General features: G+C 42.5%; 1 protein-coding gene across 8 annotated transcripts in view; it reads left to right on the top strand.

The window, feature by feature from the left end:
- wnt5b (wingless-type MMTV integration site family, member 5b) overlaps window positions 1-12,148 on the top strand; it is an 89,108-nt gene extending 76,960 nt beyond the window's left edge. For 4 of the 8 annotated variants that reach the window (XM_025899637.1, XM_005451681.4, XM_005451682.4 and 1 more), the window contains 6 exons: window positions 618-763; window positions 1,663-1,750; window positions 2,038-2,197; window positions 5,456-5,748; window positions 9,863-10,021; window positions 10,107-12,148. In XM_025899637.1, the coding sequence (XP_025755422.1) occupies window positions 618-763; window positions 1,663-1,750; window positions 2,038-2,197; window positions 5,456-5,748; window positions 9,863-10,021; window positions 10,107-10,406 (1,146 nt within the window). In that variant the 3' untranslated portion in view covers window positions 10,407-12,148. Of the gene's footprint in view, window positions 1-614; window positions 764-1,662; window positions 1,751-2,037; window positions 2,198-5,455; window positions 5,749-9,862; window positions 10,022-10,106 lie in introns of all 8 variants that reach the window. The other 4 variants (XM_005451680.4, XM_005451679.4, XM_019346839.2 and 1 more) reach the window with 1 other exon arrangement.
- Window positions 12,149-17,589: the final 5,441 nt, after the last annotated feature.

Below are 17,589 nucleotides of genomic sequence, written 5' to 3'. Positions count from 1 at the left end.
AGAGAAGGAGGAGGAGTGTATACGAGAGTGTGTGTGTGCATGAGAAAGAGATAGTGGTGGTAGTGGTAGAGTGGCCGTAAGGGGACAGGAAGGGCAAGGAACAGTCGCTTTGCTGCTCAATTAGTCTTTTAATATCCTTGCTAATCTTTTCTCGAGGCAAAAACGGGATCGCACTTTTTACTTCTGTACTTTTGTTTTATTTATTTTATCATAAGGCCCTGGATTTCTCCAGGGAGAATTCATATCGCTCTGTGCGTAAAATCCAAACTCATGCCAAACTATTTTACGCACGACTTTGACCTGGGATTTCAGCGAATAAACTGGATTATTTGACCTTTAGGAAAACGTTGATGTGATTTCAGACTACCCAACGACAGTAAGGTCACCTAAAAATTACAATCTCCGTCTTTTTATTGGATTTTTTAATTTTAATTTTTTTTTAAATATAGTTGATCTAACTAGAGACGAGAGGATACAGCAGGCAGAAAAGAAACAAGCGGTCGGTAGGAGCAGACTTCGCCGTACTCAAACCCGCCGCTTTCCCTCCCGTCAGGCCTCTAAACCGTCAAAGACTGAGCAGGACGCCTCCTCATTCACTGCTCATGTCTCCTCAGCAGAGCACTTTCCCGGCGTTGAAGCGGCGGACCATGGACAACAGGCCTGTCCGGACAAAACGAACCGGTGCCATCCGACATCTGCTGTTGGCTGCCGCCTTCCTTGTCTGCAGCTCGCAACTGCTGATGGTGGACGCGAACTCGTGGTGGTGAGTAAATGATTGCGCACTGGTTTGCACTGGTTTCTGAAAGTTGTGGTTAGTAGTGTAACGGCGACTAAAACGTGGGTGAGTGAATTATGACCCTCCCCAAATTTTGTGCCGCCAAGAGAACAAATAAGAAAAACATCAGATTCGCACAATAAACCAATTTTTGTTTACTTCTGTAATGCTGAAGCATAATGAATGGAATTTTTTTGAGCCATGGTTTCACTTTGTGCTGCTTCTTGCATCTGTGCTTGTGTGTGTGTTTTGGGGGTTCGTTTTGCGCGGTGCGCTAGTGGTGGGACACTAACAGTGAATGGAACAAATGTGAAGGCTCTGTCACAATATTTACTCTGGCTGAGCCCCAAATGGCATTGTATGGCGGGCTGCTGCTGTGCCTACAGGGTCGCAAATTAGCCACACTTGTTCTTGACTTACAAAAACTTACTGCGGTGGCCCAGTTCAGGGTGGCTCTGTGGAATTACATTGCTGGAGGTCAGAATGAAATTACAGGACCAGATGTCCATCTTAGAAGTCTAGCCGCTAAAAACACCGTGAGATACTCAGTAGTTTGTACTCATGTTCAAGACTAAAAGGGAAACTTTCATAGCCCAGGTGATCTGAACAGATGATCACGTTATTTTTCTGTGTTAAGCAGTCAGATTTGAAAGGAAAGGAAAGTGGCTGCAGAGATGTTCACCAGAAGACTCTTATCTGTATTTTATTGGCCACTTGTACCAATAAACCCAGCATGTGTCTGAATTTTTGCCCTCTGCTGTGCTGACCTCTACTCACAAAGGAGTCACAGATTCCATAAACTCAGTTTGAGGCATTTCTGTTTAAATTTCAACATCTACAGTTTTTTAAAGGGTAAATTCTCAGTTGAAATGACCTCTGTCTCTCAGGTCACTCGGTCTGACCCCAATGCAGCGGCCAGAGATGTACATTATTGGAGCTCAACCTCTCTGCAGTCAGCTGTCTGGTCTCTCCCAGGTAAGTTAGTATCTGTGTGCTTTGGAAACCATTCTCCTCTAAGTCATTAAGGCTTTTTATTTTGTTAGAATAAAAGCATATCTCAGTTTTGCACCTATGATTCTTCTGCATGATTTTTTTTTTTTTTAAAGAATAAGGCCTGATCTTCTTGTCACTTCCTTTTCTGTACCCTTTTGCAACCTAACTGGCGAGATGGCCAAATAAAAGGGTGATTTCCCTGCAGGTACCACTGAAATATAAAACAGTTAACCAGCTAATGTCTGCTAATCTTATCTCTGCTTCTGCAGGGTCAGAGGAAGCTGTGCCAGCTGTACCAAGACCACATGACCTATATTGGAGATGGAGCCAAGACAGGCATCAAGGAATGTCAGTACCAGTTCAGACAGAGGAGGTGGAACTGCAGCACAGTGGACAACACTTCAGTGTTTGGGCGTGTCATGCAGATTGGTGAGTTTACTGTAACTGAGGAAGAAAAAAATGTGATTAAAAGGGCATGACACAATGGTTAAATTGTGTCTTTAAAAGCTGTCAGACAATATGAGACTAACAGCAAATTACAATCTTGTGTTTTTAGTTCTTTTTCTGGGATTTTATCTTTTCAAAATCTATCACCAACTATTCTATAAATGCTTACGTGTGCTTGTTTTGTATGTCAGCTCTGTTTCTGCTGCTTCTTAAACACAAGATATTTCAAACTGAGCTCCTACCATCCAAGAAAATTCAGATTACATGTGTGTGGGTTTTATGGCCCTCAGTCAAAGCAGACAGATAAAGAAATGTCAGCGGCACCACAGCTAATGTGTGATGGCCTGTTTCAAAACACCATATAAGCAACAGATAACAGAGGCTCAGCATCCAGCCAAAGGCTCGCTTTCAACTACAGCTCTTACTTCATTGTGGCAGCAAATCTCTCCTCTCTCTTATTGTTTTATTCTGGTGATTTTTTTAAGATGATCAGTTTTAAAAAGAAGATTTATTCCACTTTTTGGTCACATTCTATCAAATAGGTAGCTACAGGTTTTGATTACACTTTTTTAAGCCTGTATGAGTTATGTGGTAAAAAGAGGGGTAACTTGAGGTGAAATAGAACAGAAGAAGTGGAAAGTTTGTTGTTTGTTAGAGCATTGGCATTAAGATGAGCATAAAAGACATATCACATAAATAGTGTTAAGCCAGATGCTACATATAACATATAAATACACATAAAACACACATATATAAGGGCAGTGTAAAAATATTTTTAGAGATATTAAGATGTCCCATATTTCTCATTATAAAAAGTGGTCTCATTAGAATATAATATGTGTGTCCTTCAAAATTTTCCTATACCGCATTTTAGGCATGATAGGCTAATGCCTAGCATGCTGTTCTATTTAAAGAAATCGATCATTAACGATCCCAAGAAATTATAAAATAAAGAGAAACAGAACTCAAATTCAGACTGAAAAACCTCATTAAAAAATCCAGCATATGACAACATCTGAAATATTCACCCAACTATTACCATGAAAAAAGCCGGTATACTTTACGCAGGCGCACTAAATCGAAAAATGTAGTCCTTCGATTAAAAAGACGGGAAAACGAAGCAGTCACAAAGGAAGACTTCAGGAGGCATAAAACTGGAAAGACAGGTACGCTTTATGCATATCTCCAGTATTTTAATAAACAGATACCCCGAGCGCAGATTTTCGGATCGATAACTTGCGCGTCTAATTCCCAGCAGGCGATGTGGGAATCGCCTCATCAACAAGTATGTGCCAAATCCGCTGCGGGCTCTCTCGCTCTCCCTCCATGCCTGTCTTTCTGTTGACAGTCTAGCTCCAGGTTTATATGGAGGTGTTAGTCGGTCCATTGTCCTGCGGCTCTTCTTTTGAAATGCACTGATGAGCTGACACCGAGCCGGCAGATCCGGACCTGCTATTTGAAGTCTAGGCTCCGCAGTCTCATAAAACCACTCGCTCTCTATCTCCCTGTCTTGTCTGGCTTTCTTTATCCTGCTGCATAACATGAACGGATATTTGCATGCATACCTTCCTGTCTTGACTGGCTGCTGCTGATTCGGGGCCACAGAAATTGTCTAATATAGAGACCATTGTGCGCTATTTAAATAATAAAAGTGCAAAAAAACCAAAACAAAACAAAACAAGGAAAGTTAACGTTTTGCTTTCTGTATATTAGAGTAGGGTATAAACACTAATAAATGGTTTGTGTGTGTATAAGAATAATGTGAAGTAGGGTAATATTTAAAAAAGCTGCAATATTGTAGCTGTAGAGACCATGACAGTGGTGAGAAAGACAAAAGCACATTTTGTTTAAATCTTTATTTAAATTGAATTTAAAGATAAGCACTGTGTAAGGTTACTCTTTAAAAAGCACTGTTGTAGCAGCTTTATGCTGGAAGCAAGGACAGAGGGTGTAGAGATCACTCAGTAAGGTCGTGCATATGGTATATTTTAAATACAGATATTTTGCCCTTTTCAAACACTCATATTGAAGCTAATCATCTCAGTGAATGCTTGCCTCTACCAGGAAAAGCACTTCAAAGCTCCTTGTTATTCTCATGTAAATCATGGTGTTTCAGAGCACTTAGTCTCCACCTGTCAGGCCGTTGTCCTTGTCCTTGTCACTTCTTTGTGCGCTGAAGTGTGTATTAATGCAGAGAATAGGACAAGCAGGCTGTCTTGTGTATTCCACGTTGGTGTTAGTGAATGGAAATCATTAATATGGACCAGTCTGTGAAATGTATTGCACCCAGGCCACTTCAAAGAGTGACCAAGACTGTAAAAAACACAGTTGTTTATTAGAAAGTAGTCGCATTTAAGCAAACTCCTTCAAAGTGCATTACTCTGGCTGGAAATTATGTAAATTGTTGTGAGATGACCATCTACAGTAAATGCACAGCGTGACAAACATTCCCAGAAGTTTCTTCCACGGCTTTTTGCCCAGCTCCTTTCTTCTTATTCCTACATGTTATGTCGTTTAAGGGTCAGTTCACCCAAATTACACAAACAGATTATCTCTGGAGCCATCAAGTCATGCAGACAGTTCGGTTTTATTTGCTTTTAGGATACCCATCACTCAGATTTCTGTTTTTAGCCCTATACAATGGTGAGGATACAGCAATACAATTCTTCTAAAAGTGCTTTATTTGTTTCTGTTTTTTTAACTAATCTCTTTTCTTTAAAGTAAAAAACTGTGGCTGTGGGAAGGAATGTTTCAGATGTATTTCCTTTTGGCTCTGAGCTCCACAAATTCAGTTCTTATCACATGAGAGCTGCAATGATCATTTGTAATTTGGTAGAAGTAACTCTTTAACGTTATGGTTGAGTAGCCAGGACTTAGACAGGTATACCCAGAGGCCGACCACATGAGGAAAACTGATATGCTGGAGAAACCGATATGTTTACATCATTAAATGCTGCACGTGCATGATCTGGCATTTAAAGTTGAGTTAACCAGGTATGAGGTCAGGGCCTCAAATCACTTCTATTGTCTATTGTTAGTTCAAGTGGGGTGTGGGGCAGTTAGCTGTGTGTGTATGTGTATGTGTGTGTGTGTGTGTGTGTGTGTGTGAGAGAGAGAGAGAGACGGGGTTATTTAGCTGTGCAGCTACCTGTGTTTCCTGTTAGTGACGTGACAGCAAAACTGCAGCTTTACTGTGTTCAGAATTGAAGTGCTTAACTCCTGTTTTCCTTCCTCCATCAGGCTCCAGGGAAACAGCCTTCACCTACGCCATCAGTGCAGCCGGTGTGGTCAATGCCGTCAGCCGTGCGTGCCGGGAGGGCGAGCTCTCCACTTGCGGCTGCAGCCGCGCCGCTCGCCCCAGAGACCTGCCGCGTGACTGGCTGTGGGGTGGCTGCGGTGATAATGTGCATTACGGCTACAGGTTTGCTCGGGAGTTCGTCGACGCCAGGGAGAGGGAGAAGAATTACCCCCGAGGGTCACCCGAGCATGCCCGGATGTTGATGAACTTGCATAATAATGAAGCAGGGAGACAGGTATGGGACAACGAAAAAAAAAGGTTTATCTCTCAACAAAACCATCGCTGCGTTAACTTTCCCAAGGTTACTGTTGTCTTCTTCATATGTTTCCCTGTCAGGAATGTGCGTAAGCTGAGTGGGCCTCTGATTGCCTGACCGGGCAGTATTTATATGCCTGTGTGTGTGGGTTATTTATTGGGAAGGTCCAAATGGTATACTGGTAACGCCCTTGGAGTCTGGCGAGGCTGACAGGTCAAAGCACATTCCACCGGTGTAACACACAGGCACATACACAGACATACAAAAATCCAACACTGAGAGGGGCTTTAAAGGAAATTTTACAAGACATTAAAGACAAGAGAGACAGACTCAAAGCTGTGGTGGTATGATGGTCATTAAGCTTCCTTTCCACTCTAGTTACTGAACAATGGCAGTGATGGTGAGTCAACAAATGGTCTAGGAACTGAAGTTGTCTGGAAGGTTCTCAGGTAGGGAGAGGATTTAAAAAAAGAAGCCTTGAAAGAAACCTCTTGCCTTTCTCTCTCTCACACACAAACACACGCACGCACACACCTTTCTCGTAAAATCTCCATTTGCCCATTCTGGTGTTCCCTGGAACAGGAGAACACGTTTATCTTCACTTAGAGAAGCTTTGTTTAAGCTGTTTACAAGACAGAGACGCTGCGTGTGTGTGTGTGCTCACCTCAGCTCCATTTGATTTGTGTATGAGACATTGAGCCTAGTTTTGTGCGTGTGTGCGTCAGAGGTCAAAGGTGAGGGTCTGGAGAGGTTGTGTTTCTGCTGAGAGTCCCTTTGGGGCTCTACGAGAGTATTTGAGGGAAAGATCTACTGCTGCAGCAACCTTTCACACGCACAGTTCAGTGACATATGCATGCTTTTTTGAATGACTTTTCCTCCTGTCTCCCGTTTGATCCTTTGCTTTCATTGTTGTCTGTCCATCGAAACGGAAGAGAGGCAAAGGGAGAGATGAAAAGGAGGAGAGCCACAGACAGGAAGACAGTTTCTCTCCTTCTCTCTATCCCCCCGGCCCCACCCTGCTTTCTGTCTTTCTATCGTGGACACGCTGGTTTGTCCTAAGCAGGATTTGTCTTGCTTGGTTGAACAAGGCAAACCACAGGGCTTTTGTGGAGGTGACAGCGGTGTCCGTGTGTGTGTGTGTGTGTGTGTGTGTGTGTGTGTGTGTGTGTGTGTGTGTGTGTGTGTGTGTGTGTGTGTGCGCAGCCTCATTTGATTTGTGTGAGCAGTGGACAACGTGGTCGTCCGTGTGCACAAACGTCTGGAGACAGAGACACAGGGTGAGGGATGGACCTCCGTCACACTTCTGCGACTCTCAAAGACTTTCGCACACTTACACACACACAGACACACACAAATACACACGCAGAGAGCTACTAACTTCCACTGTCTCCACATAAATCAAATGAGGCAGCGCTTGTTACACAGACCCAAAAAACAGCCAGACATACATTCCCGGCCAGTGTAGAAACACATTTACTGGTGCTTTGCAGCTTGGTGGACACATGTAGCTGAAAGTTAATTTTTTGCTTTTTCTTTCAGTGTTAGAGCAATCTTTGAAGGAATCTAAATCTGCCCATTACAGAGCATCACAAGCATCTGAAGAAGCAAACAAATTTCAGTCCTCCTGCACACGATTAGATTAAAATATAGGCAACAATGTAGCCAAATATAGCAACATTATCCTTCACAGAGCAAAAAAGAAGAGGGAGACGTGTTGCCATTTTCATTCCTCATTCACTGCTTACGCTGTCACAAAGGGTGGGCTGTGTTCTCTGTTTCTCACTCTGCACGCACACACACACACACACACACACACACACACACACACACACACACACACACACACACACAGCTCCTAAACCCCTAACCCTGTCTGAGTAAAAACCTATTGTGCCTGACACAGAGACTGTGTCTCCACCACGGATCACTGAGCGAGTGTGTGTGTGTGTGTGTGTGTGTGTGTGTGTGTGTGTGTGTGTGTGTGTGTGTTCATCAGGTCCAGTGTCACTGTGCCCAGCAGGCATGACCTACCAAATAGCTCAGTGTGACGCTGGACACACACATGCATGGTTTGGTTTGAGCAACATGAGGCTATTGACCGTTAGTAGTATGTAATGAAAAGCCTTATTCATACAAACAATGATGTTCAGAGTAATGAAGGAAATGAAACAAAGTCACAAAATTAAGCACTGGCTGTGGAGAAATGTTAATTGGGAAGATTGGCACAGAAAAACATAGTAATGGCCTCCCCATCCTTGTTACGTGAAATGTTACTGTCGCTGTAAACGTGTCATAAACCACACAGTCGGGGGGTCTTAGTGAAAACAAAGGCTCGTAAAAATGGCAAGGAGTCATAAAACATGAGAATTTCCTCCTTTAAACCTATATCTGAAAGTTTTTCTTAATTCTCAGAGTCCCAAGTTGCACCATTCTGCTGAAGCTACAGCACATTTCTGAAAGGTTGTATTATATGGCCTTTCTATTTCTTCTGTTCTTTCAGTTTAAGTTAAACTTAAGAACGTATCAAAGAGAGAATCTCCAAAAATCATTTTACCCTCCCACAAAATGACACTGTCCCCTGTTCCCCGTCTGACGGGGGGTCACTGAGGTCGGTTCTTGGGATTGGAGGGTGCCGAGTGCTATGCCTGCTGGGTAGTAAAGTAGAGGAGAGGGAACAGGGGTGGAAGGTGGGGGTCGCTGGGGAGGCTGTTTGGGACGCCGGGGTTAACAGAGGTGAGAAGGTAATTGAGATCAGGCAGTGTGAGGAGACAGAGTGATGGGTTTCATTTGTCTGAGGGTGAATCGGGGGAAATCGGGAGTCGGCAGAAACCGATTCGGCAAGAATTGCGTGGAGATGCGCTGGAGTTTGTTTAAGTGGTTGTAGGTGCTTGTACAATACCAAGAACAATTTGTACTTGTTTGTGTGTGTATGCTTGGGGTGTGGGTGGGGGTTGTTTGGTTTGTTTATATTGCTGTTTAATTGACCTGGTAAAGCTGCAGGGGTGAAGGGCTCCCCCTAAAGCTCACTGCTGTGAGGACAATAAATCTTAGATTTCCTGTTCCTGTTTTTCTAACAAGGCCAAACGCTGTAAAGTAGAAGCTGTTTTATCTTAAGAAAAAAAAAAAGCTCAAGTAAAGACGTGCATGTCGATGTGTCTAAATCCATAATTGTCAAGTTCCACTTATTTTCAAGGGATAGTTTTTTCTATGGGAATTATGTGGGAAAGACTACTTACAATAGAGGAACATTTCCTCCAGTTACCAGTTAGCCTTTTATTCCAAGTCAGCTGTTTGTTTTACTTTGGTGGGGTCATGTTGACAGCAGCGTCGAAGAACAGCGCATATGGAGAAAGAAAAATCATTTTCTTTTCTTTCCATTTCCCCTCCTGTTTATCTGTTTCACTGTGCGTTCATTGTATAGCCCACCTAACAGTGGTTTCTCAAATAAACAGATAATTTTGCCCCCACAAAGCCAATTTTGGAGAAAATGTTGCAGTGTGTGTGTGTGTGTGTGTGCGCGCAGCAACGTTTGCACGACTCATCTCTTCTTTATGTTTTGGGGTTTTTTAACTGGCCGTTCCAGCAGTGTAGCAGCTCCATGATGCTTTTTTTTATGTTCCCATCTCACTATATGCTCGCTGTAATGATGAGAGCTGAGCAGTTACAAATTTTTACCACTAGATGGCAGCAGCTTAGCAGCAAATCGATTGTAAATCTGCACCACAGAGCTGGAGCTAAAGCTGCTGACTTGGAGGTGAGACTGAAGCATCACAATGACAGGTATTAGGAGGAAAGAGAAACATGGGTTATTTTGCTTCAGCTTGTGCATAGTAATCCCTCCCACTGCACTTATCTTAGTGTATTTTACTGTATATAGTATGTAGACTGTCTTTCTTTTTACTAATATCTCTTTATTCACTTTTTCTTCCTGTCCTTCGTGAATTTTCTCCATGTGGGATTAAATAAAGTCTACATCTATGTAGGTAGTGGAAATTTATTGCGTAAAAACTAAGGTGGAGTTTTTGGGGTTTTTTGGTCTCTGTATACATTTTGATTATTTAACATTTATGTCTTTTTTCTATTATTCCAACAGGCGGTTTACAACCTGGCTAATGTGGCCTGTAAGTGTCATGGAGTTTCGGGTTCCTGCAGTTTGAAGACCTGTTGGCTCCAGCTGGCCGACTTCAGACGTGTTGGAGAGTTCCTGAAAGAGAAATATGACAGCGCAGCAGCCATGCGGGTCGGACGCAAGGTACTAAATCCATTCATGTCTCTCTCTCCTCCCTCAGGAACCATTTTAAGTGTTGCCCCTGCTAATTCTGTCCTTGATCCACCAGGGAAAGCTGGAGCTTCTAGACAAGCGCTTCAACCCACCCACCACTCAGGACATGGTCTACATCGACCCCAGCCCGGATTACTGCCTCCGCAACGAGACAACAGGATCGCTGGGCACCCAGGGCCGACTCTGCAACAAAACCTCGGAGGGCATGGACGGCTGCGAGCTGATGTGCTGCGGCAGAGGTTACGACCAGTTTAAGACCTACAAGCACGAGCGCTGCCACTGCAAGTTCCACTGGTGCTGCTACGTCAAGTGCAAACGCTGCACGACGCTCGTGGACCAGTTTGTGTGTAAATAGCGCACTTCAGGATTTGGAGGAGGCGGCGACGACGACGGAGGGCGCCAGAGGTGACAGGACAGTGATGTTTCGAGAGTTTTGTTCAGGATTAGACGCACAAAAATCAGATTTCTGACAAATGTCCTCATCTCCCACCATTTCACATCAAGCCAAGCAAAAAGCAAAAAAAAAAAATTAAAAATTAAAAACTGCATAGCACCTGCGCAGCATATTTTTTGGAAGTAAATACCACATCAATGGATGGAAAGGTAGGGCAAAAGACACCTCGGATTTTTATTTCCCCCCACCCTCTGTCATCGCTTTCTGCTGTCGTCTTTGGAGTCCGGATCACAATCATAAAGGAAACAAGCAAAGCTGATGGACAATGAGTGATATTGAGGATGAACAACTGGATCTGTGAGCGGAGATGTGACTGGTGTGAGATGAAAAAATAAATATATAATTAAATAATAAATAAATACACAACTCTTGATTGCTATTTAAAGAGACTCAAATAAACCCAGGACACAGTTTGGACCCCACCCTTCAGAGAAATCTATTGATGCTTTGGGAAAAGTGATCACTTGTGTCACCATGTATGTTGTCTGACCTTTTAACCCTGCAAGAGAGATTCTGAGAGTTTGGAGATGTGTTAACATGCACGGCAGAAATGTAGAAAAGTTCCGATTGGTGGTGTAAATAAGGTAGGAAATTAATCAAAAAGATAAATAAATGAAAAGTAAAAATAAGAATACACAAATGCGCGCACAAGCTGCATCTGTTTCTGTTTCACAACACAGTGAGGTTCAGGAAAAAAAAACTCTTCAAAAGACTAAATGCACCACCTGTTTTGTACAAGTAGCAGCAGAGGGTGTAGCTGCTGCTGTTCCTTGTATCATCAGAGCAGTAATCCTGCACCCGTGACCTGACAAGTGTGACTATGCAGGTTAATGAGGCTTGGTGGTTGAAGCCATCTTGACTCCACGGCTGTTTAAACAAGCAGCTCACACCGGCCGTCCGGCTCCGTGCCCTTCACGTGACAGCAAAGTGAGCGAAACCTCCATTAGTGAGATTAATGTGCTGTACCTGCCTTAATGAAGCCACACTGAGAGACACGTTCGCTGCGAGTGGACCTCTTCATCTCGCGTTGCAGCACAACTCGATAAGAGCAGCAAACAGCCCCCGTGGTGTCGACTTGGCAGTCCTGTCGTAGCGTGATTTTTAGCCCGTTTCTATTGGCTCAGTTGTGATACAGATGTTAGATGCAGTTGGCACGAAGAGGACAGAGTAAGCAGGCGAGGACAGAGCGCGCCGTGGAAACTCATGAACGTGCAAAAACAGAGAGGACTGCAGGTTTATTACTTTTAACAAAAAGAACAAATAGTAGATGAGAAAAGAAAGTATATTTTATTATTGTTTTTGATTCTCCTGTTTTCTATGTTTTTATACATGAGCATTACTGTGTATTCTTTTGATAAACTAGTATTTGAAAAAAATGAGGTTTTCTGTGTTTTAAGTCTGCTGCAGTTCTTCTGGGAAAATTTTGATCCGGGACAACATTTTTCCCTGTCTTCCCCACCAACGTAATAAGCACAGACACGTCTTTGTCATCGGGGTGGCTGTTTTGGAAAATTGTGCCTCAGATGCTATCGAGGCAGGAAGTAAACAAACTGTCATTGACAAAGAAAACAAAAACGAAATTCTGACTGTCATAAACATGTTAAAGTGATCAAATATGAGTGGGTTTTTGTTGAAACCTCAGATTCTTTCAGTGTGATCAATTTTATGATCTTTTTAAAGTGAAATTGCTGGAAAACGTCTAAAATGGGCAGTTTTTCTGTTTTCAATTGCTGATGTGTGCACCTTCAGTTTCTCAGGTACAGGCAGAACTTTATTAGGGACAACAAGACATTTAATCTGGACTTAATCTGCACATTTACATTTAAATGAACCTTAAATTACTCTGTCTCGATCATATCAGTGTTACAGTAGCCTAAAGACATGAATGTTCTCACGTCCGTTGTCTTTATGTGAATGTATTGGTTTTTTCCAACATAAAAAAAGTAAAATATGATGTATGTTCATAAATGACCTTAAGGATCTGATTCATTAGTAGCTTTCGCTTATTAATTCTTTTTTTTTTTTTTTTTTTTTTTTTTTTTTTTTTTTTTTCTTTTTAACCTGTCCCGTTTGGTTCTTTTGCCATCAGAATTATTGTGTAAAGGCGAAGAAAGATGCCCAACGGATTTACTTTACCAAATTGACCATCCCAGCCTTGCCGTAATGGTCCATTTGATTCACCTTTTATTGTTTATTTTATTTTCACTTGCTGAATACGGGACAGACTTAACTGGGGGAAAGAAAGGGGAGAAAGAAAGAGGGAAAGAAAAACAGCGGGGAAGAGGGACGGGGAAAAAGGGCAAAAAACCAAAAACCAACAGAATAAGCAGACAAAAAAATACATATATCGATCATCTGGATCACCTGTTGAGAAAGAAAGAGAAAGCAAGCAGAAGAAAACGAGAGTAATAAACAACATCACAATGATCTATGGGAATATGACAGTAAATACTAAATATTAAACATTATTGTGCAGCACGTAAGATCGACAGCGCACAGTGTGCTTTGAGGTAAGAGCCAAAAAGGGTGTAGTTTGTGTGTGATCACCTGTGTGTACACCTGTGAGCATGAACGCGCTTGTTTTTAAAAGGTTCCTTCATGTAATGATCTGCTAGAGGGTGTGGGGGGCCACTGCCCCGTCCTCCAGGGCATGAAGTAGGTATGGAGGAGATCAAAACTCCAGACATCCAGAGGCCCCCAGAACACAAGAGACCAAGGAAGACCAACAGAGGGGCAGCCGCGTCACTATCCCAGAAAGAGCTGAGGAGAGTCCCAGATGAGGGGTCACTCAGCAGCCGCGGAGCAGAAGCCAAGGGGGTTGCAGTGACGTGCCCGTGAGCTCCGCCGGCAGCCAGCTGTGCCTGAGTGACCGAGCCCCGGGCCGAGAGGCCGAGGGCACCCCGCCTCCGAAGTGGCCCGAGCGAGCCCCAGGCTCCAGGCCCCGATAAGCAGCCGCCAAGGAGTGAGCCGGTGTGTACCTGGGCGCCCACCCCCGGACACAGAGAACCGCCAACGCACCGATGTCTGAGGGCGTCCACCACCGGCAGGGGAAGTGGTGGGGGGAGATAGGCCTCCAAACCTTGGAGGGCCTGAGATGTCCCCAGAGAGGTGGCGTCTGATACCCAACCTGACATATAGACACAGACATACAGGCACACACAGATACAAACATCCATTCCCACCCTCATGCTCGCTTATTAATTCTTCCGTTTTCTTCATTTCCTCACACCTCCTTGAGACCTTTGATCCCATCAGATGGCCAAACAGCTTGTCCAGTCCTGGACTCTTCTTCTGCTCTTTTATATCTAAATCATCGAGGCTGGATTCTCCCACAGCCTCTTTATGGAACCAGCAGAATGGCTTCATCATGTATCTGCAACTGTAAAATATCCCAGCAGAATTTGCTCAAAGCTGAATGTCAAGTGCACAGTCACGGTTAAGCAGGTCTGTACGGTGACCTTACTAACAATCCCATTACTTTTAGCTGCTCACGAGTAATTGGATTAGACTACTGACCAGAGCACCATGACCGACCTACAGCACTGTCCCTGTGTAATCCTCCTCACCTAGTTTTGTAGACAATCTGCACTTGCTGGTAAGGTAGTATGATAATTTCAGTGTGCACGTGTTGGTTGTGTATCTATAAATCCATACCTATCAGCTACAATATTAAAACCAGCTCCATGGCAGAATTGGCCTTCTTCAGCCAGGCAAAACTACAAAACGAGGCAGCACCAAAGCTCTGCAGATCCTAATCACATAAAAAAAATCATTGGTGTGTAATTAAACGAGGCAAATCCTTAGGGGACCCACAGGAAGCAGCAGGTCTGCTCTCAGTATCTCAGTACTGGACACAAGGTTGTTGTTTCGGTGGCATGTTGGCCCCTTCACCGTTTTAGGCAGGTGGTTTTAATGTTGTGGCACATCGGCATATGTGTGCATTTAATGGAGATTAGAAGAGTGAAAGTGTAACCTGATGGTGGGTCTAATCCTTTTTACCTGACAGCCATCTGCTGTTGTGTAAGTTGAAATCTCTGAAACAAACAACCAACAGCGAGTAATTCTTCCTTTCTTTGATGAGGCCTTCTCGTGAGAATATTGCTGGTTATATTTACAAAAACAGTTCAGAAGAGTACGGATGCCAAACTGTCTGACTTAAGGATGTTTTGTTGACTAGAAAATGTTTGCAAACCGGTCAGGAACACCATTAATGAGACGCCAAGAGGTCCTCTAGGAGGACCTCTTGGCGTCTGACTGCCAGCTTGTTAATGTTTAGCCTAACCAGTTTAACAGCATCTTTTCTTTCTTATGCACTTGGACTACATTGCTATGACAATGACTCACACAATTTATCATAACATCTTAACATTTGTCTCCTTTCTCTGAGGTGTTTTGACATTGAGCAATGATCTAATTTCCTGTACAACCTGTCCTCCCCACATGTTGGAGAAGGAGTTGGAAGCTCTGGTTACTCCAGCGAGAAGCAGCCCAAGAGGCAGAAATCCTCCATTATGGAAGAAAAAAAAAACCAGCAAATAGCTTTGAACTACAACAAATCTGATGCATTTAAATATGCAGAACATGTTGTTCTTTGTACAAACCATAGTGAGTCATGGTGATGAAGTGTTATAATGTCATTGGTATTCAGCTGCGCTTTTTTTTAGTTACTGTATTTAGCATCGAGACAAAGCTGCTTTTCATCATTTTACTGAGGCTGTACATTATGCCAGAAGCAAACTACACATGGGGATGTCACACGTGGTGTTTATAGATTATCCAGCAGCTGTTGTGGTTAAAGAGATCTATATGCAAACTCTCTGATCTGGATTAGCTGAACTGAAGGAGAGACACAACCCCACTTTTTCAGACAAACACACATGCGCAAAGTAACTCAAAAGCCTGCTCTGTTTGTGTCTTTTTCGGAGCTCAAAGACCAAGTTAACCACAGATGCTCAGACACTTATCCATAAGCTCATTCAACCATATGCTTTCTGCAAGATTTGGCCGCAGCAGAACGGATCACTGAGTCCCAATGAACCAGAATATCTAATCTTCTGTAGATGTGGAAAAACCATGTATGGTCAGTTCCCACATCAATACAGCAACAACTTCTTTCGTCTTTGTTGACCTTTATCGCACTGTTTGTAATTACACAAAATGCTTTTCCATGTTAAAAAAACACTGCACAATGAGGAAAGATGTAAGAAACCAACATATTTATTAATGAAGAGTGACGCCAAACATAAAGCAACCAGGCATCACGAGTATATACTAACATCGAGTTAAGCCAGTCTTGTTAATTATTCAGGGCCTTTTCAAGTGTTATGCCAAAACAGATTCAGTATTCAGACCTACCAGCCTACACCTAAGGAACAAAAAAATTAGCAATGCATAGTCTTCTTGTCTGGCTTGGCAACTTTGCTTAACTGAAAGCTACATTAGTTAGTAATTAAAACTTGCCCTGGCCTGTGAAGGAGAGAATGAGAGGTGCGGTAACCTTAACAGGTGTGGTGGGTGTTACACAGTTAACATCAGGTGTTCTATTCTTCTGTAAACCCTGCGAGGACACGTGTAAGTGACCATACGGGGGGGGTTGTGACTGCTTCTTTAATGCCTGTTTTTCCATAGAGGTGATCTTGCATTGTTTATAGTGGGTGTTCAAGGACGCTTGCTAAAATAAAGCTTTCTATTGCTTTATTTGTACCTGTGGAGATGAGTTTATTCTTAATTACAGCTAAACATTTCTATCACTAACAGTCACCCAATTTGCAATTTTAATATGCTGCTCTCTTAAAGATAATTTTTAACCATTTAAACCGTAGTTGGCAGTGTGATCCAAAAGAAAATGACTCTGAGTGACACTTACCTTAGCAAAGAAGAAAACACAGGTGTGAATCTGATTTTAGGTGTGTTCAGGTGTGTTGTGTCCTGTTGTGGATACCTGGATCCCAGCAACAGTTGATGAAACGCTGTAACGCACGCCTATTAAATTCTGCACTGATAGCTAATGGAAAGTTACTTATAATGTGATGTAAACAATGAGTTGTTTGAGAGGAATCGAGTCAGTTTCTCCCCCGCATTTCTTAATTTTCTACTTTTACACGATCAGGTTTACTGTGCACCGATTAGACTTGTAAATGCTCAAATGTTCATGAAACATTTAATCATTATGATTTCATTATTTAGCCAAGTAAAACCATTTTCCTGGCTTTAATAAAGGAGGCAAGTCTTCTGTGTTTCTCCACTTGTTAAATGGCCACAAACTCCAAAATAACACAGAGCAACAAAAAAAGCTTTAAATGCTGGATTAGCAACGAGAACATGGTGCAACAGTAATCAAGGTTATGCAAACATGTTGCGGTATCCTGCATGACCATACGGCTGTGAGTTCATTGGAGAGCTGTGGAGCTGAAAAGCTGTTTTATAAGCAAATGTTTAGATAATTTCCTCACGAGCATCAGTTCCCAAACTTTATTTTTGCACGTAAACATTTAAAGTGCGACGCTGAAAACTATTTCCATTGTGTAGTTTGTCTGCTGTATTTCCCAGCAGAGAAACTGAGCACACTTTGTAATGTGCTTTTAAAAAGAGGAAAATTATCAGTTTTGGTATCAGTACACAAGGTTAAAGTGACATTATGTACTCATGTGCTCTAAGTCCTTGGCATTTGAAGAAATATCAGTTACACTGCAAAGTAAACTAGAAATCTTTGTGAGAAGATATGAAATCTGTGATGGTCGCTGAGATAAACTGATTTGCTTAAAAACATTTTTTATCATCAGCAAAAGTTCTAAAACCTCGGTAAAGATATATAAAATTATAATTTTCAAGTTATATGAGATCCTGTCAATATTACCAACTTCTTTGTTTTGCAAATGAATCCAATTCTTTTCTCTTTTTTTTAATTTAACTGTACTTATTTTTGTAACACGCAGCATCCTTGTTTTATGTGTCTCTTTGTAATCTATATAGAGTCCAGTCAATCCAGTGCACTAATTCAAAGAAAATAAAACTTTAGTGATAAGATATCCCAATTGCAACAGAAGCACACAGATATAATCAGGTCAAAGTTCTGAGGTAACGT

The sequence above is a fragment of the Oreochromis niloticus genome, linkage group LG17, assembly GCF_001858045.2.
Source record: "Oreochromis niloticus isolate F11D_XX linkage group LG17, O_niloticus_UMD_NMBU, whole genome shotgun sequence".
NCBI lineage: Eukaryota > Metazoa > Chordata > Actinopteri > Cichliformes > Cichlidae > Oreochromis > Oreochromis niloticus.
The sequence above is the reverse complement of the archived record's forward strand: the minus strand, read 5'-3'. Positions and strand labels throughout refer to the sequence as shown.